The sequence below is a fragment of the Acipenser ruthenus genome, unplaced genomic scaffold, assembly GCF_902713425.1.
Source record: "Acipenser ruthenus unplaced genomic scaffold, fAciRut3.2 maternal haplotype, whole genome shotgun sequence".
Taxonomy (NCBI): Eukaryota; Metazoa; Chordata; class Actinopteri; order Acipenseriformes; family Acipenseridae; genus Acipenser; species Acipenser ruthenus.
Window position 1 is genome coordinate 17501 of NW_026708290.1, and position 25000 is coordinate 42500.

At 45.5% G+C, this 25000-nt stretch overlaps 1 protein-coding gene across 6 annotated transcripts in view; it reads right to left on the bottom strand.

The window, feature by feature from the left end:
- Nucleotides 1-25000, bottom strand: part of LOC117969745 (CUGBP Elav-like family member 3) — a 34913-nt gene that overhangs the window by 329 nt on the left and 9584 nt on the right. The window contains exons 3-14 of one of the 6 annotated variants that reach the window (XR_009324093.1): nt 16383-16431; nt 14839-14967; nt 14297-14376; nt 13466-13675; nt 12815-12968; nt 11330-11545; nt 9870-9935; nt 9636-9740; nt 8972-9115; nt 8696-8842; nt 4907-5002; nt 1-669 (exon numbers count right to left, since the gene is read on the bottom strand). The exon at nt 1-669 is cut by the window's left edge and continues 329 nt beyond it. Coding sequence is in view for 5 of the 6 variants with exons in the window: in XM_059020630.1 (XP_058876613.1) it covers nt 8715-8842; nt 8972-9115; nt 9636-9740; nt 9870-9935; nt 11330-11545; nt 12815-12968; nt 13466-13675; nt 14297-14376; nt 14839-14967; nt 16383-16431 (1281 nt within the window). In the remaining variant the exon portion in view is untranslated. Of the gene's footprint in view, nt 670-4906; nt 5003-8695; nt 8843-8971; nt 9116-9635; nt 9741-9869; nt 9936-11329; nt 11546-12154; nt 12164-12814; nt 12969-13465; nt 13676-14296; nt 14377-14838; nt 14968-16382; nt 16432-25000 lie in introns of all 6 variants that reach the window. The other 5 variants (XM_059020631.1, XM_059020632.1, XM_059020630.1 and 2 more) reach the window with 5 other exon arrangements.

Sequence of the window (25000 nt, forward strand, 5' to 3'; positions counted from 1 at the left end):
ACATTGTTTTTTTTCTATATTTTCTTTTAAAATCAGTTACCATTTTGTATTACTTTTTTTTTTACATTTATTATGATTGATAGATCAAAAAAACATTAATAATAATCTTTTTTTTTTTTTTTTTTTTAAATACCGTCCAGTAACCCCCCACCCCGCCCCACCACACCCCACCCCGCCCCCACCAAGTTTAAAAGTCTGGATTTCTAAAGATCATAGTTCTAATTCTCATATACTGTATAATATATATTTAAAAAACAGAGAGAGAGAGACAGAGAAATAAAAACTATTAAAACGACATGATGTCCAGTAAGACTTCAGGTTTGAGGATTGAGGATTTTTGGTCAACGTGGGTAAAAAAAATGTACTCAATAAAACGCGCCAAAAAGTTATACAAGGTCGCCATCTGGTGGAGACATGCTGCCACTACACCTAACCAAGTCACCCCTCGACCTTGCCTCGATATACCTAACGTCTAAACAAATCATAACCCCCAATCTGCTTCTCGGAGAAAAAACAGAACTGTCTGTCGACTTTGATTGCGTGTCTGTGTGTGCGTGCGTGCGTGTGTGTGTGCGTGCGTGCGTGCGTGCGCGGGGGTGTGGGGGGAGGTTGACGAAAAGGAGAATATTTCCTCAATCTCTGTCCTTTATCAGCCTCCGAAAAAAAAACCTAGAACAAAACAGAAAAAAAAGGAAGAAAAATCAGCCAAACAGCTTACAAGTGCTTGAATATATAAATATATACATATATATATAAATACACACACACACACACACATATGCACAGCTAACTACTAAATATATGATACACACACATATATGAATATAGATTATTATTATATGTATACAGTATAGATATACACACACACATACATACTATATATATCTATATATCTATATCTATATACACTGTATATATTGTTTTGTATTTTGTTTTATTATAAAACTTCGGCTTTTAACAAGCAAGCAAATTCATCATGCACATCATCTAGCAGGACTTGCAAAGAATTCTGGGTAACTCTTCGAGGGCGGACGTTATTAAAAACCAAAACATTTCAAAAAAGAGGGGGCACGGGGGCGAGTGGGATGGGGGGGGTGCCTGCTCAGGATTGCAGAATTAATGAAACCGCCTAAGACTGGCCGCTAGGGGGCCCCCGACTGCACTGAAAGTAAAAAAGCAGTTTAGTTTAATTTTTTTTTTTTTTTTTTTCAACATCCAATAGCCAGAAAATCCAGAAGTTAGGTGGCTTTCATTTTGGAGTTACCCAGAATTCCTAGAGAGAGAGGGGTAGCTGCAACGTCAGCACAAGGCATTGTGTCATGTGACCATCAAGGCATCCAATCACCATTCAGCTCAACAAACCAAACCTGGGTTCAACCAGAGAGGGGAGAAATATAGAGGAAATATATAAAGGGAGAGGGAGAGAAGGGGACAGAGAGGGGGAGAGGGAGAGAGGGGAGGGTTAGGGAGAGGGGGAGAGGAGGAGGGTTAGGGAGAGAGGGAGAGGGAGTGCGGGAGTGTTAGGGAGAGAGGGACAGAGAGGGGGGGTTAGGGAGAGGGACGGAGGGAGAGGCAGGGTTAGGGAGAGGGAGAGAGGGAGAGAGGGGAGCTCAACCTTATAACAGTATTAAGTATCAGGTTAGTTTTTGTTTTGACTATTATTATTATTATTATTATTATTATTATTATTATTATTATTATTATTATTATTATTATTATTATTATTATTATTATTATTGTTATTGTTATTGTTATGGCTATTTTATTCCGGTTTTGTCCTTTCCCAGAGTGCTTTTATTATTGTGTGGGTGTCAGTGCTGTCAGTGTGAGTGTGTGAGTGATTGAGATTGTGCAGGGATGGGAATCAGACTCCTATTGCACAGCAGTGTCACCCAGTCCAGGTTTCACTGCTACCAGCTTGATCAGCCCCAGTGTGTCTAGGCAACAAACTCAGGTGTGTCTGATTATTAAACTCCTAGTGAAACCAGGACTGGATCACACTGCTGTGCAACGAGAGTCTAATTTCCATCCCTGTTGCCTGTGTGTGTGTGTGTGTGTGTGTGTGTGTGTGTGTGTGAGTGAGTGGGTTTGTGTGTGTGTGTGTGTGTGTGTGTGTGTGAGTGGGTTTGCGTGTGTGTGTGTGTGTGTGTGTGTGTATTTCCAACACAAAACCCCAGTTTGCACTGATCTTGTGCATCCGTGTGTGTGTGTGTGTGTGTGTGTGTGTGTGTGTGTGTTTACAGTGCAAACAAGGCCAACAAAGTCCCTGCAAAAGTGGGACAGCCTGTTTAAAAATATATTTTGCACATAAAAAAGGTGTTTTAAAAGAAGCCTCTCAGTGAGGGTATCCTTCAGCCCCTGTGCCATCCACTGTGGTGCTGGCGTTGTGTCTGTGAGTTTGTGAGCTGGGGTGTGCTTTCTGCACGAGGGAACAGAGAAAACGGAAATAAATAAATAAATAAATACACTCTCTCTCCCTCTCCCTCTCCCTCTCCCCCTCTCTCTCTCTCTATATATAGTTGTTTTATATATATATATATATATATATATATATATATATATATATATATAACAAAAAATGTCCCCCAGTTAGACTGTTTAAGGTTGAATTCCCAGTAAAAATAAATAAATAAATAAATAAATAAATAAACAGATTAAAATACCCAGAAATGCCTGATTCTACCCCGCCTCCGCCCCCCACCCCCCGCCCCCCCTACGCAACCCACAGGCCTTCTGGGTATTCGAAAGCATTGATCAGCCAATCAGAAACCTGTCACAGACAGCCAGCCCACTTTGTGATTGGACTGCAGAGTCGCTTCCAATAGGACCTCGTTTGTTTGACGTCTCATCGGAAGGACGGAGCACAAGGAGGTGAAGGGACTTGCTCAGGGTCACACACGCGCACACGCACACACACACACACGCACACACACACACACACACACACACACACAGACGCAGGGAGTCAGTGGCTGAGCCGGGATTTGAACCTCCTGGTATCAAGACCCCTTTTCTCTAACCGCTGGACCAGCAAGCCTGTATTATTATTATTATTATTATTATTATTATTATTATTATTATTATTATTATTATTATTATTATCGGAAGGACGGAGCACAAGGAGGTGAAGTGACTTGCTCAGGGTCACACACGCGCACACACACACACACACACACACACACGCACACACACACGCAGGGAGTCAGTGGCTGAGCCGGGATTTGAACCTCCTGGTATCAAGACCCCTTTTCTCTAACCGCTGGTCCAGCAAGCCTGCTAAATGACTAATTAAGAAATATTTCAAGCCACAGCGTGCTGGCTGCTGGTTATTTAAGCAGGGAGAGCAGGTTCTGGGTAAGAGTTTGAGAACTCAGATCGCTTGAAGAGAAGTAACCAGCCTCCTCCTGCTTTACAAGGTAGCGGCACGGCTAATCTTCATTTATTGATTTATTGATTTATCAGCTGTTTTTTTTTACTTCACAATTATATTCCATCCTGTCTATAATGTTTTTACATTGGCTGAGACAAAGTCGCCTTGCCCACTTTCCCTAGCTGTCTAATACAGCTCTGGAACATGGGATATGATCTGTGTGATTGGCTGGAGGCAAGAGTCATGTGACAGGTTTCTGACCAACCAGAGATCTCCTGTTACGAGGAAGATTTTTATTTATTTATTTATTTATTTATTGGTTTATTTTTATGATTTGAAATTGAATGGGTTGTCGTGCTGGATCGAATATCCGGTGGGGAACACGTTGCTGTGAAACGCTTCATTTTGGTTTGTTATTGACCGGAGTTCACAAGGTGTTTTGCATACAGAAAGGAAATAAATACAACAAGACCCCCGATCCTGCATGATCAAGCGCAATGCTGGGGCCGCAGTGCATGACAGGGCTGGGCACTTCAAAACCAATCCGTCTAACAAAACACATTCACAATAATACAGGGGGCTCCCTCCCGGCCAGGGCAGGCTTGAGGCACGGAGACTGAACTGCTCCCTCCCTCCCTCACTCACTCCCCTAAGAGAAAGGGTGCTCCCTCCAGTCCAAGGCAGGCTGACTGACTGACTAAGTGACTGCCTGACTGACTGACTAAGTGACTGCCTGACTGACTGACTGACTGACTGACTGACTGACTGGCTGACTGACTGGCTGATTGGCTGACGGAAGAGAATTTGGTTGATTGGGGTTGCTCCCCCCATAATGCACTGCAGCTTCAGATTCCCAGCGTCACCACAAACAGTAAAGTGTGCCGGCGGTCAAACACAGAGTCACAGGCACCTCATTAGAGACAAACACACACACACACACACACACACACAGAGAGCCAAGTCAAACCAACATGAAGAAAGAAAGACAGAAATAATGAGAATACAAAGAGAGGGAGTCACAGATAGAGAGATAGACAGATAGAGAGATAGAATTGATAGACACAGTTAGATAGGTAGATAGATAGATAGATAAAATAAAAAACACACAACGCAAGCGAAGTGAATGAAAAAAAGAAAATGACAAAGGCTGGGGGGGCTGGGGGGGGTTCCAAAACAAACACATGAATCAATAATGATAATAATAATAATAATAATAATAATAATAATAATAATAATAATAATAATAATAATACATACATACATACATACATACATACAACAAGAACAACAACGACAACGACAATAAAAAGAAAAATATTATTTTTTTGAGAAAAATAATTTATAATAATAATAATAATAATAATAATAAATGTCAATTTTACGGAAACAACTAAAAATATCACGAGCAAGAAGATGCACGTCACACCCAACACTCCACTCCACGATGTCATGCAGCCCCGCGAGCCACGCTCATCTCATTGCTTAGTTCGATCTCTCAGTTTGTTTTGCACGGCCATGACACTGGATGCAACTTACAAGGGGCGGGGCTATGTCTCCCGTGACAGCTAATGGTTGTCTAGGTAACGTCATAGCGACGCTGTCATCTCGAGATATGATTGGACCCCGCCTGGGCTGGGGGTGTGGTATTGGCAAGTAAAGAAAGAAAAAGGATTGTGGGTTTTATTTATATATAAATATATATAAATATATCTAGAAAGATAAATATATATGGTTGAGGTTTTTTTTTTTTTACGAAAACGAAGGATTCCTAATCTGTTTGAAATCTCTTTTCCAGCCTCTTCTGTAGCCTAGAGCAACTTTCTGATTTTGTATTTATTTTTTTTAGCGTTAAATGATGCTTCAGTGCTGACTAGAGTTCTCTTTCCTATACTGCTAGAGCGCTCTGCAGTGTTGAGAGTGGAGTTCTCTTTCCTATACTGCTAGAGCGCTCTGCAGTGTTGAGAGTGGAGTTCTCTTTCCTATACTGCTAGAGCGCTCTGCAGTGTTGAGAGGGGAGTCCTCTTTCCTATACTGCTAGAGCGCTCTGCAGTGTTGAGAGGGGAGTTCTCTTTCCTATACTGCTAGAGCGCTCTGCAGTGTGGAGAGGGGAGTTCTCTTTCCTATACTGCTAGAGCGCTCTGCAGTGTTGAGAGTGGAGTTCTCTTTCCTATACTGCTAGAGCGCTCTGCAGTGTGGAGAGGGGAGCTCTCTTTCCTATACTGCTGGAGCGCTCTGCAGTGTTGAGAGGGGAGTTCTCTTTCCTATACTGCTAGAGCGCTCTGCAGTGTCGAGAGGGGAGCTCTCTTTCCTATACTGCTAGAGCGCTCTGCAGTGTTGAGAGTGGAGTTCTCTTTCCTATACTGCTAGAGCGCTCTGCAGTGTCGAGAGGGGAGTTCTCTTTCCTATACTGCTAGAGCGCTCTGCAGTGTCGAGAGGGGAGTTCTCTTTCCTATACTGCTAGAGCGCTCTGCAGTGTTGAGAGGGGAGTTCTCTTTCCTATACTGCTGGAGCGCTCTGCAGTGTTGAGAGGGGAGTTCTTTTTCCTATACTGCTAGAGCGCTCTGCAGTGTCGAGAGGGGAGTTCTCTTTCCTATACTGCTAGAGCGCTCTGCAGTGTTGAGAGGGGAGTTCTCTTTCCTATACTGCTAGAGCGCTCTGCAGTGTCGAGAGGGGAGTTCTCTTTCCTATACTGCTAGAGCGCTCTGCAGTGTGGAGAGTGGAGTTCTCTTTCCTATACTGCTACAGCGCTCTGCAGTGTTGAGAGGGGAGTTCTCTTTCCTATACTGCTAGAGCGCTCTGCAGTGTTGAGAGGGGAGTTCTCTTTCCTATACTGCTAGAGCGCTCTGCAGTGTTGAGAGTGGAGTTCTCTTTCCTATACTGCTAGAGCGCTCTGCAGTGTTGAGAGTGGAGTCCTCTTTCCTATACTGCTAGAGCGCTCTGCAGTGTCGAGAGGGGAGTTCTCTTTCCTATACTGCTAGAGCGCTCTGCAGTGTCGAGAGGGGAGTTCTCTTTCCTATACTGCTAGAGCGCTCTGCAGTGTTGAGAGTGGAGTTCTCTTTCCTATACTGCTAGAGCGCTCTGCAGTGTCGAGAGGGGAGTTCTCTTTCCTATACTGCTAGAGCGCTCTGCAGTGTCGAGAGGGGAGTTCTCTTTCCTATACTGCTAGAGCACTCTGCAGTGTTGAGAGTGGAGTTCTCTTTCCTATACTGCTAGAGCGCTCTGCAGTGTTGAGAGGGGAGTTCTCTTTCCTATACTGCTAGAGCGCTCTGCAGTGTTGAGAGGGGAGTTCTCTTTCCTATACTGCTAGAGCGCTCTGCAGTGTTGAGAGTGGAGTTCTCTTTCCTATACTGCTAGAGCGCTCTGCAGTGTTGAGAGTGGAGTTCTCTTTCCTATACTGCTAGAGCGCTCTGCAGTGTTGAGAGGGGAGTTCTCTTTCCTATACTGCTAGAGCGCTCTGCAGTGTCGAGAGGGGAGTTCTCTTTCCTATACTGCTAGAGCGCTCTGCAGTGTGGAGAGGGGAGTTCTCTTTCCTATACTGCTAGAGCGCTCTGCAGTGTCGAGAGGGGAGCTCTCTTTCCTATATTGCTGGAGCGCTCTATGTCTAAGAAGAGGTTGATATAAAGCGATTTTAAAAGAGCACGTTTCAAAACAGACTAGGAGACCCCCGACCGGAGAGGAAAGTAAACTTTCAGCCACGCTAAGCAAACTGGACCTTCAACACGGCCAGCCCGCATTTTTCAATTCCAATTCCATTTCCAAATACCTTTAAAAAAAAAAAAATCAATTCTCAGATTCCCCGTTCCCTTTGAATCAATTTCCATTGCAGTTTAGACGACGCGGGGCTTTTACTGAGCAAGCCTCTACACAGCTTGCGCGACGGAAACGGCCATGCCTACGAGATCGAGCAGGCGCAGGCGTCGCTGTGACACGCTGCACGTGTGTGTGACACGCTGCACGCGTGTGTGTGACACGCTGCACGCATGACTGCTCAGCAAAGCCCCCCGCGTCCTCAAAGGAGAATCAGAGCTCAAGCAAAGGGAACGGGAACTGGGAATTGATTTTAGAAAAAAGAACTGAAATAAAGGAATGGATCCTTGACGAAACGCTGAAGAAATAAATGAACTCACAAACACTACAATTGTTTCTTTCGTTTATAAGATCCCTTCTCTCTCTCTCTCTCTCTCTCTCTCTCTCTCTCTCTCTCTCTCTCTATCTTTGAAAATGGGGCCAAGGCTCCCTTGAGTTTACTTTCCTCTCTGTCAGCTGAACCAAAAAATTAAAATAGATATAAAAAGAGAAATGATGGAAGGAAACATCGCACAGGGAGAGAAAGACAAGGAGTAACCGAGACACAGGAGAAAGACACAGTAAATAAAACAAGCACACAGAGAAAGTGCCTGACAGGAGACGGAGCCCTGCGGCGCACAGGACTGAGGGGCACGGAGCACCCCAGCGCTACACAGGAACTTCAGCAGAGAGACACACACACACTATACCTGCCTCAGCAGAATGATCATGACAAACAGCAGCTATTAGAAACACACTTTCATACAAAAACAGCAGTGATATCAGGTTAACAAAATCTTAAATGTACATATTTAACAATTCTGCAAAAAAAAAAAAAAAGTTATGACATCAGACGTCTGACATTCTCTGGGAGCCCGTCTCAGAATAAGCTCCACCAATATTGCTCAACTCTGGCCCCTCCCTCTGTACGTCCAAACCACTCCCCTTTCCCACATGACCGCACCCCTTGTGTGTGACCACACCCACTCATCATACCCCCCCTACCGTTGATGATATAGACATTTACAAAGAAAAAAAAATCTGTATCAATAATAATAATAATAATAATAATAATAATAATAATAATATTATAAGGATAATGATCACATTGAGAAATATATTGATTATGATAATATGAAATTAATAATAATACAAAAATAATAATAATATGAAAATAATGTTATACTATAAATAAATAATAATAATATTGATAATGATAATACTACTACTACTAATAATAATAATAATAATGATGAAGATGAGAAGCACTGTCATTACTAGCCCCCTGTGTGACCCCCGCGCCCCTCCCTGTGCAGGGTACTGACCTCTCGCTCCCTCGCTCTCTCAGTACAGACGGTTGCTGACCCCCCGCTCCCCTCCCTGTGCAGGGTACTGACCTCTCGCTCCCTCGCTCTCTCAGTACAGACGGTTGCTGACCCCCGCTCCCCTCCCTGTGCAGGGTACTTACCTCTCACTCCCTCGCTCTCTCAGTACAGACGGTTGCTGACCCCCGCTCCCCTCCCTGTGCAGGGTACTGACCTCTCGCTCCCTCGCTCTCTCAGTACGGACGGTTGGCGTCCTTTGGCCTCTTGAGCTGCACCTTCAGTCTCTTCATCCCGATCTGAAAGCCGTTCATGGCCTGGATAGCAGCCTGCGCGCTGGCAGGATTGTCAAAACTCACGAAGCCTGGGGGACAAAACAGGACGTTACACACAGTCTGGGGACAGAAGAGGATGTTGCACAAACCCCGGGGACACAAAACAGGAAGTTACAGAAAGCCTGGCCCCGAGAGCCCCGATAGCCCTGCCCCCTTACCGAAGCACTTGCTCTGATTGGTGGCGCGGTCCACGAAGACCTTGGCGGAGATGACGTTCCCGAAGGGCAGGAACATCTGGAGCATCTCGGAGTCGGAGAACTCCTGGGGGAGGTGGTAGATGAAGATATTGCAGCCCTCCGGACCTGGGGGTGGGACGCAAACACACACACACACACACACGCATGCACACACATACGCACACACACACACACACGCACGCACACACGCACACACACACACACACAAAACAGGCATTAGGTGCAGAAAGGCAGGCCAACCTAAAACCGCACTGTGTAGTTGCAGAGTTCACCCCCTTAGTCTCTGTAAGCCACTTTGGATAAAAGCGTCTGCTAAATGACCCAATAATAATAATAATAATAATAATAATAATAATAATAATAATAATAATAATAACAGAAGCTTAAACTCAACGACACATGTTTAGACTAGTCTTTTTCAACGTCGTTGATTAAGTTTCTTTTAGTGCGACTAAAGACACAGCCTCAAACAAGCAGGCTTTAAACAAACTGAAAAAAACTGAAACGCTCTCGCTACTGGGAAGCGCCGGCGCCCTCTATTGCACCACTGGTGCGTTGACAGTAAAAACAAACAGGAAACTTCATCCAAAGCCGCAGATCACTAGATGGCGCCGCCTCTCCTCACCCTCTCTCTGCTGCTGCTGCTGTGGCTGCTGGTGTTGCTGGGCGACGATGGTTGGTTGCTGTGGAAACGCCTGGCTGACCAATCCGTATGCAGCTGGGTACGCCGCTGTGGGGGGGGGGGACGTTTAAAGAATTCCAGCTTCAGTGTGATAATAATAATAATAATAATAATAATAATAATAATAATAACAGCAATAGCACTAGCACTAGCAGTGACAGTAGTAAGGCAGCTCACCTGTGTAGTGCTGCATGCCAGCGTATGCTTGCTGTAGCTGATCCACTGTACTGGCTGGACTTTGAGCTGCAGAGACACAGAGACACAGACAGAGACACAGAGACACAGACAGAGACACAGAGAGAGACAGAGACATAGACAGAGAGACACAGAAACAGACCCAGAGACAGAGAGACAGACACACAGACACAGAGAGACACAGCACATGTTACTGCTGTAAGGAAACTACCTCTCTGAATTGGTGGAATTGGTCTATATATATGTGTATGCATGTGTGTGTGTGTGTGTGTGTGCGTGTGTGTGTGCGCGCGCGCGTGTGTGTGTGTGTGTGTGTGTGTGTATACGTGTGTGTGTGTGTGTGTGTGCGCGTGTGTGTGTGTGTGTGTATACGTGTGTGTGTATACTGAACATTTGCTTTGCAAGATTCATGCTGTGCAAGAAGCATGCAGCTTCACCTGTGGCCTAACAAACAGAAGCTGTGTGAAGTCATTAATCAGACTCTGATCACAGCAGTAGAGTGTGTGTCTTTTCACAAGTACAATGATACTTACACCCTGTAACCCCAACCCCAACCCCAAACCAAACCTAACCCCAACCTCAATCCCAACCCCAACCCCAAACCAAACCTAACCCCAACCTCAACCCCAACCCCAAACCAAACCCAAACCAAACCCAACCCCAACCTCAACCCCAAACCAAACCCAACCCCAACCCCAAACCAAACCCAACCCCAACCTCAACCCCAACCCCAACCCCAACCTCAACCCCAACCCCAACCCAAACCAACCCCAACTCAACTCAACTCAACCCAACCCCAACCCCAACCTCAACCCCAACCCCAACCTCAACCCCAACCCCAATATCAACCCCAAACCAAACCCAACCCCAACCCCAAACCAAACCTAACCCCAACCTCAACCCCAACCCCAAACCAAACCTAACCCCAACCTCAACCCCAACCCCAAACCAAACCTAACCCCAACCTCAACCCCAAACCCAACCTCAACCCCAACCCCAACCCCAAACCAAACCCAAACCAAACCAAACCTAACCCCAACCCCAACCTCAACCCCAACCCCAACCCCAAACCAAACCAACCCCAACCCCAAACCAAACCCAACCCCAACCTCAACCCCAACCCCAACCTCAACCCCAACCCCAACCTCAACCCCAAACCCAACCCCAACCCCAACCCAACCCAACCCAACTCAACCCAACCCCAACCCAACCCAGCCCCAAACCAAACCCAACTGAACCCAACTGAACCCAACCCAACCCCAACCCAACCCCAACCCCAACCCAACCCAACCCAACCCCACCCCAAACCCAACCCAACCCCAACCCAACCCCAACCCAACCCCAACCCAACCCCAACCCCAACCCAACCCAACCCAACCCCACCCCAAACCAAACCCCAACCCCTCCCCTCCCCTCCGTGTGGGTGCAGGGGCAGCTCTCACCAGGGTAGGGGTGCACCCCGTTACTGTAGATTGATTCTGAGGCTCCCTGCCCGCTGGGCTGCGTCGGCACAGCGCTGTACCCGTTCACCCCCATCTGCGCCGGCAGGGCAGGCACGGGCGTGGCCGCCAGGGTGGGGGGCGTGCTCGTACCTGCAATGGACCAATCACAGGGGCGGTGAGCCGAGACTGACACCTGAACTGAGCGGGGGGGACAGACTGCAGTGGGGGAAGCACAGGCATGCACACAGGTGAGTGAATTTGTTTATGAGTAAATATAACAGATGCATATTGATTCAATATAGATCTTTATTTATATATATATAGTATAGCACAGCTACCGACCCTCGGGGACCCCTGCGCTCCCCTGACTGTGTGACTCCCCCTGCAAACCACGCGGCCGTGCCTTTACCAGGGGAGACCCTCGGGAACCCCTACGCTCCCCTGACTATGCGACTCCTCCTGCACACCACGCGGCCGTGCCTTTACCAGAGGAGACCCTCGGGGACCCCTACGCTCCCCTGACTATGCGACTCCCCCTGCACACCACGCGGCTGTGCCTTTACCAGGGGAGACCCTCGGGGACCCCTACGCTCCCCTGACTGTGCGACGCCCCCTGCACACCACGTGGTCGTGCCTTTACCAGGGGAGACTCTCGGGGACCCCCACTGAATTGAATAATGGTTTTCAGAAGCGAGGGAAACGGCAAAGCGCTGTCTGTAAAATGTGGTTTGACCCTCCCTCCCCTCCCTGCTAGTGAATGCTGGCACACCGAAACACACGCAGACAGTGGCTGGATACGTAAATCACAAGTTCAAACACACAGACCTGGCCACGCTGCAGCGAGAGGCATCCCCGTTTGAGAGACAGGAGAAATCGTCGGCCGTCCGCGGATTAAAAATTGGGGGGCAACAAAATTAAGAAAATGGGAGAAAGGGATATTTTGATTAGGGTGAGGAAGATTTGCTGGGGTGAGCAACACTGAACCTAAACCTAACCCTAACCCTAACCCGAACCCTACACCTAACCCTAACCCTAACCCTAACCCTAACCCTAACCCTTTTCTGATACAGTTGTGTGCTTCCATCTATCATGCTACATTATTTACACATTAAGCACAGCTCTGGCCAAAGGTTTTGCATCCCTCTATAGAATGATCTGATTTTGCTTCATAAAGTCGAAATGAAACCTGCTCTGCTTCATGCATGATGCATTGTCCCTCACAATCTTGTAAAGCGCTTTGTGGTCCAATATGAAAGGCGCTATATAAAATAAAGATTGACTGATTGATTGACTGATTGATTGATTGATTGAATGTGACGGTAACATATTGAATTACACACCGCTTTGTAGTTTTCCAGATACTTAACGTAAAAATACTGTACGGCTATTAGGGCTTCCTTCCGGTAGACATTTTTTTTTCTGCGATATCACTTTGCCCGCTTGCTGTTCAGTTTTGTCCCAGTACACCCCCAGTGTCCCGCCTACCTGAGGAGGGGGCGAGGGGCGTGGCGATGGGCGTGGCGATCAGGCCGTTGGCGTTCAGCGCTGCCATCTGCTGCATCTGCACGGCTGCCATGGTAGCCATGGGGTTGAGGTAGGCACTCTGAGCCGCCACCATGGCTGACTGCTGCTGCATCAACTGTGGGGAGAGAGGAGGGTGCGGGGCGGGGCAGAGAGGAGGGGCGGGGCAGAGAGAAAGAGGAGGGGGCGGGGCAGAGATGAGGGGCGGGGCAGAGATGAGGGGGCAGGGCATAGAGAAAGAGGAAGGGGGCGGGGCAGACAGAAAGATGAGAGGGCGGGGCAGAGAGAAAGATGAGGAGGGGGCAGAGAGGAGGGGGTGGGGTCAATATATCAACTATAAATATACAGGTGTAAACTAGATAAGAAATGTGGCACAAGCTCCACTGATCACAACACAACAGGTAAAATAATATATATATAGAAAAATAAAGAAAACATATCAATGTCAAATGTAAGACTTTTATTAAAATGTAGAAAACTACACAACGGAAAATAAATGAACAAATATAAAATATATAAGGAAATACATTAAATATATATATATATCTATATAAAAGAATACACACATGTGCAGTAATAAGACATGTAAAGAAAGGTATATATAAAGTAAATTACCAGGGTGGGGGTGAGCCCTATGTCGAGATATGCTGGCTGTGCTCGCTGCTGGAGCCCCTCCCTTACCGCTTGTGAGTAGGCGCTGTAGGCTCCGAACTGCAGAGTCATGGGGGTGAACATGCCCAGCTGATTGGCTACCTGCTGCATGCGCCGGAGCCCCCTCTCCTTCTCCGTGTCTGCGAACTTCACAACCAGACTGGAGGAGGCGCCCTGGAGACACACAGAGCAGAGCCCTCAGCACCCTGGGCAAGCCATCCGCAAACACTGGGGCTGGACTACACTGAGGGGCAATGGCAGCACAAGCATAGGGCAGCTGCAATGGGGTGAGGCTGTGAGAATGGGACCCCAGTGTGCTCGCTATACCCTTCCTGAATGATCTTCAATAGCACTACAATGGGGTGAGGCTGGTAGAATGGGACCCCAGTGTGCTCACTATACCCTTCCTGAATGATCTTCAATAGCACTACAATGGGGTGAGGCTGGTAGAATGGGACCCCAGTGTGCTCACTATACCCTTCCTGAATGATCTTCAATAGCACTGCAATGGGGTGAGGCTGTGAGAATGGGACCCCAGAGTGCTCACTATACCCTTCCTGAATGATCTTCAATAGCACTGCAATGGGGTGAGGCTGGTAGAATGGGACCCCAGTGTGCTCACTATACCCTTCCTGAATGATCTTCAATAGCACTACAATGGGGTGAGGCTGGTAGAATGGGACCCCAGTGTGCTCACTATACCCTTGCTGAATGATCTTCAATAGCACTACAATGGGGTGAGGCTGGTAGAATGGGACCCCAGTGTGCTCACTATACCCTTCCCAATGATCTCACCGGTAGGGTTCGGCTCCCATGCAGGGTATTGATGGCAGCTTGAGCCTCAGCGTGCGACTGGTACTTGACGAAGGCACAACCTAGACAGACAGACAGACAGACAGACAGACAGACAGAGGGAGAGACAGATATACACAGTCAGAGAGAGACAGAGAGAGGGGGGGGGGGAGAAAAGAGATTTAAAATAAACTGATGAGTGACACCAAAGAGATCCCTTCACCGTCACCAAAGAGATTCCATCTAGTGGCTCGGACTCTGAAGAGTCTCTCCCAGTCCCACAGCTCCCCCAGCTCCCCCAGTTCTCCTCCCCAGTCTCCCAGCTCCCCCAGTTCTCCTCCCCAGTCTCCCAGCTCCCCCAGTTCTCCTCCCCAGTCTCCCAGCTCCCCCAGTTCTCCTCCCCAGTCCCCCAGCTCCCCCAGTTCTCCTCCCCAGTCTCCCAGCTCCCCCAGTTCTCCTCCCCAGTCTCCCAGCTCCCCCAGTTCTCCTCCCCAGTCTCCCAGCTCCCCCAGTTCTCCTCCCCAGTCTCCCAGCTCCCCCAGTACCTTTGCTGGTCCCGTCGGGCCCCCTCAGCACCGTGCACTCGTCGATGCTGCCGAACACCTCAAACATCTTCCGCACGTCCTCGTCCAGCTGCTGCTTACCCAGCATGCCCACAAACAACTTCCTGTCCTCTGCAGGCAGGGCCAGGGAGAGAGAGAGGGAGGGAGAGAGAGAGGGAGGGAGAGAGGGAGGGAGGGAGAGAGAGAGGGAGAGAGAACTTTAATCATAAGTGCAAGTCAAGCAGACCAGCGATTGGGCTCCAGTGCCTTCATCAGTGTTATTATTGAAACTAGAAGAGACCGAGTCAAGCAGACCAGCGTTTGGGCTCCAGTGCCTTCATCAGTGTTATTATTGAAACTAGAAGAGACCGAGTCAAGTAGACCAGCGTTTGGGCTCCAGTGCCTTCATCAGTGTGATTATTGAAACTAGAAGAGACCGAGTCAAGCAGACCAGCGTTTGGGCTCCAGTGCCTTCATCAGTGTTATTGAAACTAGAAGAGACCGAGTCAAGTAGACCAGCGTTTGGGCTCCAGTGCCTTCATCAGTGTTATTGAAACTAGAAGAGACCAAGTCAAGCAGACCAGCGTTTGGGCTCCAGTGCCTTCATCAGTGTTATTGAAACTAGAAGAGACCAAGTCAAGCAGACCAGCGTTTGGGCTCCAGTGCCTTCATCAGTGTTATTGAAACTAGAAGAGACCGAGTCAAGCAGACCAGCGTTTGGGCTCCAGTGCCTTCATCAGTGTTATTGAAACTAGAAGAGACCAAGTCAAGCAGACCAGCGTTTGGGCTCCAGTGCCTTCATCAGTGTTATTGAAACTAGAAGAGACCGAGTCAAGCAGACCAGCGTTTGGGCTCCAGTGCCTTCATCAGTGTTTATTGAAACTAGAAGAGACCGATACTTGAGGCTTTACTGTATTGTAAAAACTGTAATACACCATGAAGTCACCAGAGGGTGCTCCGTACCCAGCTACTGCACAGGGACAAAGAGATCCTGATTATATACTCTGTAAAGCCATACATATATGTGCAAGACTTGTATTATGCGTTTTACGCATAGAAAAAAAACAAAAAACCTTTTTTGGCACGAATATCAAATTCCACTAACAACACATACTTCGTATATTGCAACAGGGGACCGACATTTCTGGAGCAAAATAGGTGTTATGGGTGTGATTCGCCAAATATTTTGGTCGCAAATATTTATCAGGGATGGGAATCAGACTCCCATTGCACAGCAGTTTGATCCAGTCACTAGGATTTTAATAATAAGACACACCTGAGCTTGTTAGCTAGACACATTGGGGGCTGATCAAGCTGGTAGCAGTAAAACCTGGACTGGGTGACACTGCTGTGCAATAGGAGTCTTACTTTCATCACTATATATATATATGTACTGTGATTCTTGAAATGTATTTTTGTTTACGACTGTAAGTCGCCTTGGATAAGGACGTCTGCTAAGAAATAAATAATAATAATAATAATAATAATAATAATAATAATAATAATAATAATAATAATAATATTTATATATAAATATGAATTGCTACCTCCTCTGCTCTCACTGTCTGCTGGCTTCACTTGGATCGGTCGATTCATCTGAAACACAGAAAAAAAAATACAAAAGATCCTGAGTCTGTCTGCCAGTGCAGCGCTTCCCACCCCTCGAAAGAAATATATTGAACTGTGTGCTGGGCAGAGGAGCAGTGAGAGAGCAGGCTGCTACCAGAGTACCTGACAGCTAATAATCATCAATAATAATCACCCGGGCATTGAGGACAAGTCACTGGACATTGGAAATCACATGCAACTGAATACAAATACATGCATCCCAGTTCAGATTGGATTCTAGCAGTGTTATTATTATACATAGCATCCTAGTTCATATTGTATTCTAGTAGTGTTATTATTATACACAGCATCCTAGTTCATATTGTATTCTAGTAGTGTTATTATTATACATAGCATCCTAGTTCATATTGTATTCTAGTAGTGTTATTATTATACAGAGCATCCTAGTTCATATTGTATTCTAGTAGTGTTATTATTATACACAGCATCCTAGTTCATATTGTATTCTAGTAGTGTTACTGTGTGTGTGTGTGTGTGTGTGTGTGTGTGTGTGTGTGAGTGAGTGTAGTGTGTGAGTGAGTGTAGTGTGTGTGTGTGTGTGTGTGTTCAGGATTCCGCACTAGGCTGGTTTAGGAGATTAGTGGGAGCCTCCGTCAGATCAGGATTTATCTACAACAGCAGATTAAGACCTGGGGCTGAACGAGGGAGGGAGGGAGAGAGGGGAAGTAGAGAGGGATTGAGAGAGACAGAGAGAGGATACAAGGCAAGGAGGGAATGAGAGAGAGGGGGGAGGGTGAGAAGGAGACAGAGAGGGGTAGGGAGGTCTGGTAAAGCATAGGGAAGCATTGTAAAGCACAAAGAGGTCTGGTAAAGCATAGGGAAGCATTGTAAAGCACAGAGAGACCTGGTAAAGCATAGGGAAGCATTGTAAAGCACAGAGAGGTCTGGTAAAGCATAGGGAAGCATTGTAAAGCACAGAGAGGTCTGGTAAAGCATAGGGAAGCATTGTAAAGCACAGAGAGGTCTGGCAAAGCATAGGGAAGCATTGTAAAGCACAGAGAGGTCTGGTAAAGCATAGGGAAGCATTGTAAAGCACAGAGAGGTCTGGTAAAGCATATTAATAAACATAGCAAGCCAAGGCAAACCAGCTCCACACAGTGGGAACCTGAGTGCCCTGGTCATGTCTGCCAGGGGGAGGCACATAGCGGCTGTGCTCCGTTACAAACTGACCAGCGGAACGTCCAGTAGATTAACGAAGCTGTTAATTAATCAGCGGCCGCACTTACAGTTTGTTTAATCAGGATATTGATTAGCGGCAGTCCGCCTGAGCGTGCTGGTATTGATTGAGCACAGCAGGAGCAATTAGCCCTCTTCCTCTCAGACAGACAGACAGACAGACAGACAGACAGACAGACAGACAGACAGTGGCACTGCAGTAGCGATGGTTCCATTTCCATTGGAATCAGTATTTTGAAGTGATGAACGCAGAGATGGTCTATTTCTCCCTGTCTCTACTTCCCCCCCCCCTCCTCTCTAAAGGTCTCTCTCCACTGAAGCGGGGGGTTCAGATCTCATTTTACACGGAGCTCCTGTCGGCATGGTAACCAGGCCTGCATCTTTCCGCTCTCCTGCCAAGTTGTTAGCGGGATCTGCCATTGCCGTGGCAACCACTGCAGCACCAGGGACATACCATTCCAGAGACACAGAAAACATCCCCAGATACACACAGATACTGATAGATAGAGATACACACAGATACTGATAGACAGAGATACACACAGATACTGATAGAGATACACACAGATACTGATAGATAGAGATACACACAGATACTGATAGAGATACACATAGATACTGACAGAGATACACACAGATACTGATAGATAGAGATACACACAGATACTGATAGAGATACACACAGATACTGATAGATAGATACACACAGATACTGATAGAGATACACACAGATACTGATAGATAGAGATACACACAGATACTGATAGAGATACACACAGATACTGATAGATAGAGATACACACAGATACTGATAGAGATACACACAGATACTGATAGATAGAGATACACACAGATACTGATAGATAGAGATACACACAGATACTGATAGAGATACACACAGATACTGAAAGAGATACACATAGATACTGATAGAGATACACACAGATACTGATAGATAGAGATACACACAGATACTGATAGAGATACACACAGATACTGATAGAGATACACACAGATACTGATAGAGATACACACAGATACTGATAGATAGAGATACACACAGATACTGATAGAGATACACACAGATACTGATAGAGATACACACAGATACTGATAGAGATACACACAGATACTGATAGAGATACACACAGATACTGATAGAGATACACATAGATACTGATAGAGATACACACAGATACTGATAGATAGAGATACACACAGATACTGATAGAGATACACACAGATACTGATAGAGATACACACAGATACTGATAGAGATACACACAGATACTGATAGAGATACACACAGATACTGATAGAGATACACACAGATACTGATAGATAGAGATACACACAGATACTGATAGAGATACACACAGATACTGATAGATAGAGATACACACAGATACTGATAGATAGAGATACACACAGATACTGATAGAGATACACACAGATACTGATAGACAGAGATACACACAGATACTGATAGATAGAGATACACACAGATACTGATAGAGATACACACAGATACTGATAGATAGAGATACACACAGATACTGATAGATAGAGATACACACAGATACTGATAGAGATACACACAGATACTGATAGATAGAGATACACACAGATACTGATAGAGATACACACAGATACTGATAGAGATACACACAGATACTGATAGATAGAGATACACACAGATACTGATAGATAGAGATACACACAGATACTGATAGATAGAGATACACACAGATACTGATAGAGATACACACAGATACTGATAGAGATACACACAGATACTGATAGATAGAGATACACACAGATACTGATAGATAGAGATACACACAGATACTGATAGAGATACACACAGATACTGATAGATAGAGATACACACAGATACTGATAGATAGAGATACACACAGATACTGATAGAGATACACACAGATACTGATAGATAGAGATACACACAGATACTGATAGAGATACACACAGATACTGATAGACAGAGATACACACAGATACTGATAGAGATACACACAGATACTGATAGACAGAGATACACACAGATACTGATAGAGATACACACAGATACTGATAGAGATACACACAGATACTGATAGAGATACACACAGATACTGATAGATAGAGATACACACAGATACTGATAGATAGAGATACACACAGATACTGATAGAGATACACACAGATACTGATAGAGATACACACAGATACTGATAGAGATACACATAGATACTGATAGAGATACACACAGATACTGATAGAGATACACACAGATACTGATAGAGATACACACAGATACTGATAGATAGAGATACACACAGATACTGATAGAGATACACACAGATACTGATAGAGATACACACAGATACTGATAGAGATACACACAGATACTGATAGATAGAGATACACACAGATACTGATAGAGATACACACAGATACTGATAGAGATACACACAGATACTGATAGATAGAGATACACACAGATACTGATAGAGATACACACAGATACTGATAGATAGAGATACACACAGATACTGATAGATAGAGATACACACAGATACTGATAGAGATACACACAGATACTGATAGAGATACACACAGATACTGATAGAGATACACACAGATACTGATAGAGATACACACAGATACTGATAGAGATACACACAGATACTGATAGAGATACACACAGATACTGATAGAGATACACACAGATACTGATAGATAGAGATACACACAGATACTGATAGATAGAGATACACACAGATACTGATAGAGATACACACAGATACTGATAGATAGAGATACACACAGATACTGATAGAGATACACACAGATACTGATAGATAGAGATACACACAGATACTGATAGAGATACACACAGATACTGATAGATAGAGATACACACAGATACTGATAGAGATACACACAGATACTGATAGAGATACACACAGATACTGATAGAGATACACACAGATACTGATAGATAGAGATACACACAGATACTGATAGAGATACACACAGATACTGATAGATAGAGATACACACAGATACTGATAGAGATACACACAGATACTGATAGATAGAGATACACACAGATACTGATAGATAGAGATACACACAGATACTGATAGAGATACACACAGATACTGATAGATAGAGATACACACAGATACTGATAGAGATACACACAGATACTGATAGATAGAGATACACACAGATACTGATAGAGATACACACAGATACTGATAGATAGAGATACACACAGATACTGATAGAGATACACACAGATACTGATAGAGATACACACAGATACTGATAGAGATACACACAGATACTGATAGAGATACACACAGATACTGATAGATAGAGATACACACAGATACTGATAGATAGAGATACACACAGATACTGATAGAGATACACACAGATACTGATAGAGATACACACAGATACTGATAGATAGAGATACACACAGATACTGATAGAGATACACACAGATACTGATAGATAGAGATACACACAGATACTGATAGAGATACACACAGATACTGATAGACATATACACACACATATACAGACTGATAGACAGATATACACACACACACATACACACAGATACTGATAAACAGAGATACACCAAATATACATATATGCACACACATATACACACTAATATACACACAAATATATACACACATACAGATATGCACACACATGTACACAGACACATACAAACATATAGAGACAGACACACAAATATATTTATACACTTTACACAACATACTCTCTCTCTCTCTCTCTCTCACACCCATACAGTGTACATTTCCTTTTCTAAACTTCATTATTATTATTATTATTATTATTATTATTATTATTATTATTATTATTATTATTATTATTATTATTATTATTATAGGTATAAATAACAGATAAGAAAGCTAAACAGAGAATCTTTTCCTACAAAAAAACAGAACTCGAGCAGATGCTGGGTTGTCATGGCGACTGCAGTTTATGTTACCTGGCAACCGCCTACTCTCCCTCACTTATCACATTCGGTTGCCCAGGAAACGGTGCTGACATCACCGGCTACCTCCGGGTAAACAAACAAAAAAAAAAAAAAAAAAAAAAGGATGCGGGTTGCCGAGGGCAACGGGCTCCTCTCTCCCGTACACAAACCAGGAGGTGAATAGCGCTGAGATTCCCAGAGCAGCAGATCAAGGGCTATATTTAAACAACACGGATTTCATTCCGGCTGTTCTGCTGATAGCAGCAGCGTCTCTCAAATTCAAATGCAAACGTATTTATTTAACCAGGCTTGGACTCTGGAGATAAACTTCTCATTATCAAGGGGGGGGGGGGGGTCCTGGCAAGAGAAGACGGACAGAAATAACATCAAATCAACGGCATGAAAGAGATCCTTCAAACAGGGCAGTTAAGACAGTCATGAAAACAGATACAACATCAAAGAGTAAAAGAACAACAACAAAAAAAAAAACCCTGATTGTAACGTCCTGGTGACACGTCTGAAACACACACCAGCATGAATCTGAAACCCAAACTACTACTACAAAATAACAATACATAGAGGAACGATGGGTGCAGAACCAGGCAGCTGTGTTTACCATGTAGAGTGAGAGACAGACCGAGAGACAGAGAGACAGAGAGAGAGAGAGACAGAGAGACAGAGAGGGAGAGAGACAGAGAGACAGAGAGGCAGAGAGACAGAGAGAGAGAGAGACAGAGAGACCGAGAGACAGAGAGGGAGAGAGACCGAGAGACAGAGAGGCAGACCAAGAGACAGAGAGACAGAAAGGCAGACAGAGAGACAGACACACAGACAGAGACAGACACACAGAGAGACAGAGGCAGGCAGGCCAACTGACAGACAGACAGACAGCGAGGCGGACACACAGATAGACAGACAGGCAGACAGACAGAGAGACACACAGACAGAGAGACAGAGGCAGGCAGACAGACAGACAGAGACAGGGTCTCCCTTTTTTGAACGAGACGCCTAAAAACAGTTGAACACAAAGACAGTCGGAATGCGAAGAGTTAACAGGGAAGCATGTCTGAGTCCCAGAGGATCGTGAGCACATGAATATATATATATATATACTCCTTACTCTCCTTTCTGGAGATCACCCCAGCAGAAGAAATGGAGCAGAGAGAGAGAGAGAGAGAGACAGAGACAGAGAGAGAGCGAGAGGGGAGAGAGACAGAGACAGAGAGAGAGGGGGGAACTCATTCTTCCACTGCGTGTGTCTCTGTGTGCGTTTGTGTCTTTACGTGAGTGTGCTTCTGTCTGTGTGCGTTTCATTTGTGTTTGTCGGTCTGCTTATGTGTCTACAGTCTGTGTGTGTGTGTGTGTGTGTGTGGCAGGTAGAGTAGGTAGAGTAGGTGTAGTTTTTTTTTTTTTATCTCAACCACCCCCCCCCCCCTCCCCCCCCCCCGGGTCTCACAAGAGGATTAACTCCCAATTACTGACTTTCCAGCAGCGCTTTAATTAACAGAAACCATCTGTACTGCACACGCCCCCCCTCTCCTCCCCGCCCCCGCACGCACACACACACTGATTCTGATACTGAAGCAGACACACGCCCCCCCTCTCCTCCCTGCCCCCGCACGCACACACACACTGATTCTGATACTGAAGCAGACACACACACACTCACAGAGACACCCCCCCCCGCACACTGATTCTGATACTGAAGCAGACACACGCCCCCCCTCTCCTCCCCACCCCCGCACGCACACACACACTGATTCTGATACTGAAGCAGACACACGCCCCCCCTCTCCTCCCCGCCCCCGCACGCACACACACACTGATTCTGATACTGAAGCAGACACACACACACTCACAGAGACACCCCCCCCCGCACACTGATTCTGATACTGAAGCAGACACACACACACTCACAGAGACACCCCCCCCGCACACTGATTCTGATACTGAAGCAGACACACGCCCCCCTCCCCCGCACGCACGCACACACACACACACACTCACGCTGTCTGCCAAAAATAGACACTGTTTTTGCTTTTCATCTCCCTCTCTCCCCCCTCCCTCTCTCAATTCAAATTCAATATAAATAGGTCTTTAATGCCACAGTGGGATTGGCTGTAATCTGATTTTATAGAAACGTTGCTTTATAAACAGAACAGATATATTTCTATAACAGCTCTCTCTCTCTCTCTCTCTCTCTCTCTCTCTCTCTCTCTCTCTCTCGCTCTCATCCCTCCTCCACTAATGCCCAGCTCCTTTCAGTTGGGATTACCCGACGTTAAACCTGAGGATTATCCAATCAAATCTGATCTGTCTCTATCCTCACAACCCCCTACTAACACCCTGACACACACACACACACACTGACACACGCACACACACACACACACTGACACACGCACACTGACACACGCACACACAATGACACACGCACACGCTGACACACGCACTATGATATGATGTCACAGTCAGTGGTGTAGCCCCGTTTTCTACAGGCAGCTCAGACATCGTCGTTCTGCCACAGATATGTAAAGTAAAGCATTCTGACAGGAAGGACAGGATAAGTGCATTAGCTAGCACTATCATTATATACAATGCACACGTCCCGATAGGATGTGCGGGTGGGGATTCTTCTCTCACTCCCCACTCACTCCCGCTTCTCTCACTCCCTCCCCCCTTCTCTCACTCCCCTCCACAGGAGATAACATTGTTATGTGAGACTGACACAAAGGAGGGAGAGAGAGAGAGAGCGAGAGAGAGAGAGAGAGAGAGAGAGAGAGAGAGAGAGAGAGAGAGAGAGAGAGGGATCAAACCTGAGTTGTTTTTAAAGGATTACCGGGTCGAGAGTGATATAAAAACCGCCTTTATTTTGTTTTAATTCCTTTTTGATTTTTTTTTTTTTTTTTTGTCATTTCAAGCCCCAAAAAAATAATAATTTCACCAGCAGCAGCAGCAGCAGCAGCCTCTTACAGCCGGGCATTGAAAAAACAGAACGCAGCGCTGGTCACTGCCTAGCAACCCAGCATCTCCTGCTCCGCTGTCTCCTAGCAACAGGAGAAAGCCAGTCCTTCCTTCCCCCCCCCCCTCCTTTCTTGTTCACTTTCATGAGGCGGGTTTTCTGCCAGACTTCTCTCCATCTATTAATCAGCAGGATTATTATTATTGTGATCGCCTTGTGATTATTATTATTATTATTATTATTATTATTATTATTATTATTATTATTATTATTATTATTATTATTATTATTATTATTAATGAGTCATTCAGCAGACGCTTTTATCCAAAGCGACTTACAGAGACTAGAGGGGTGAACTATGCATCATCACCAAC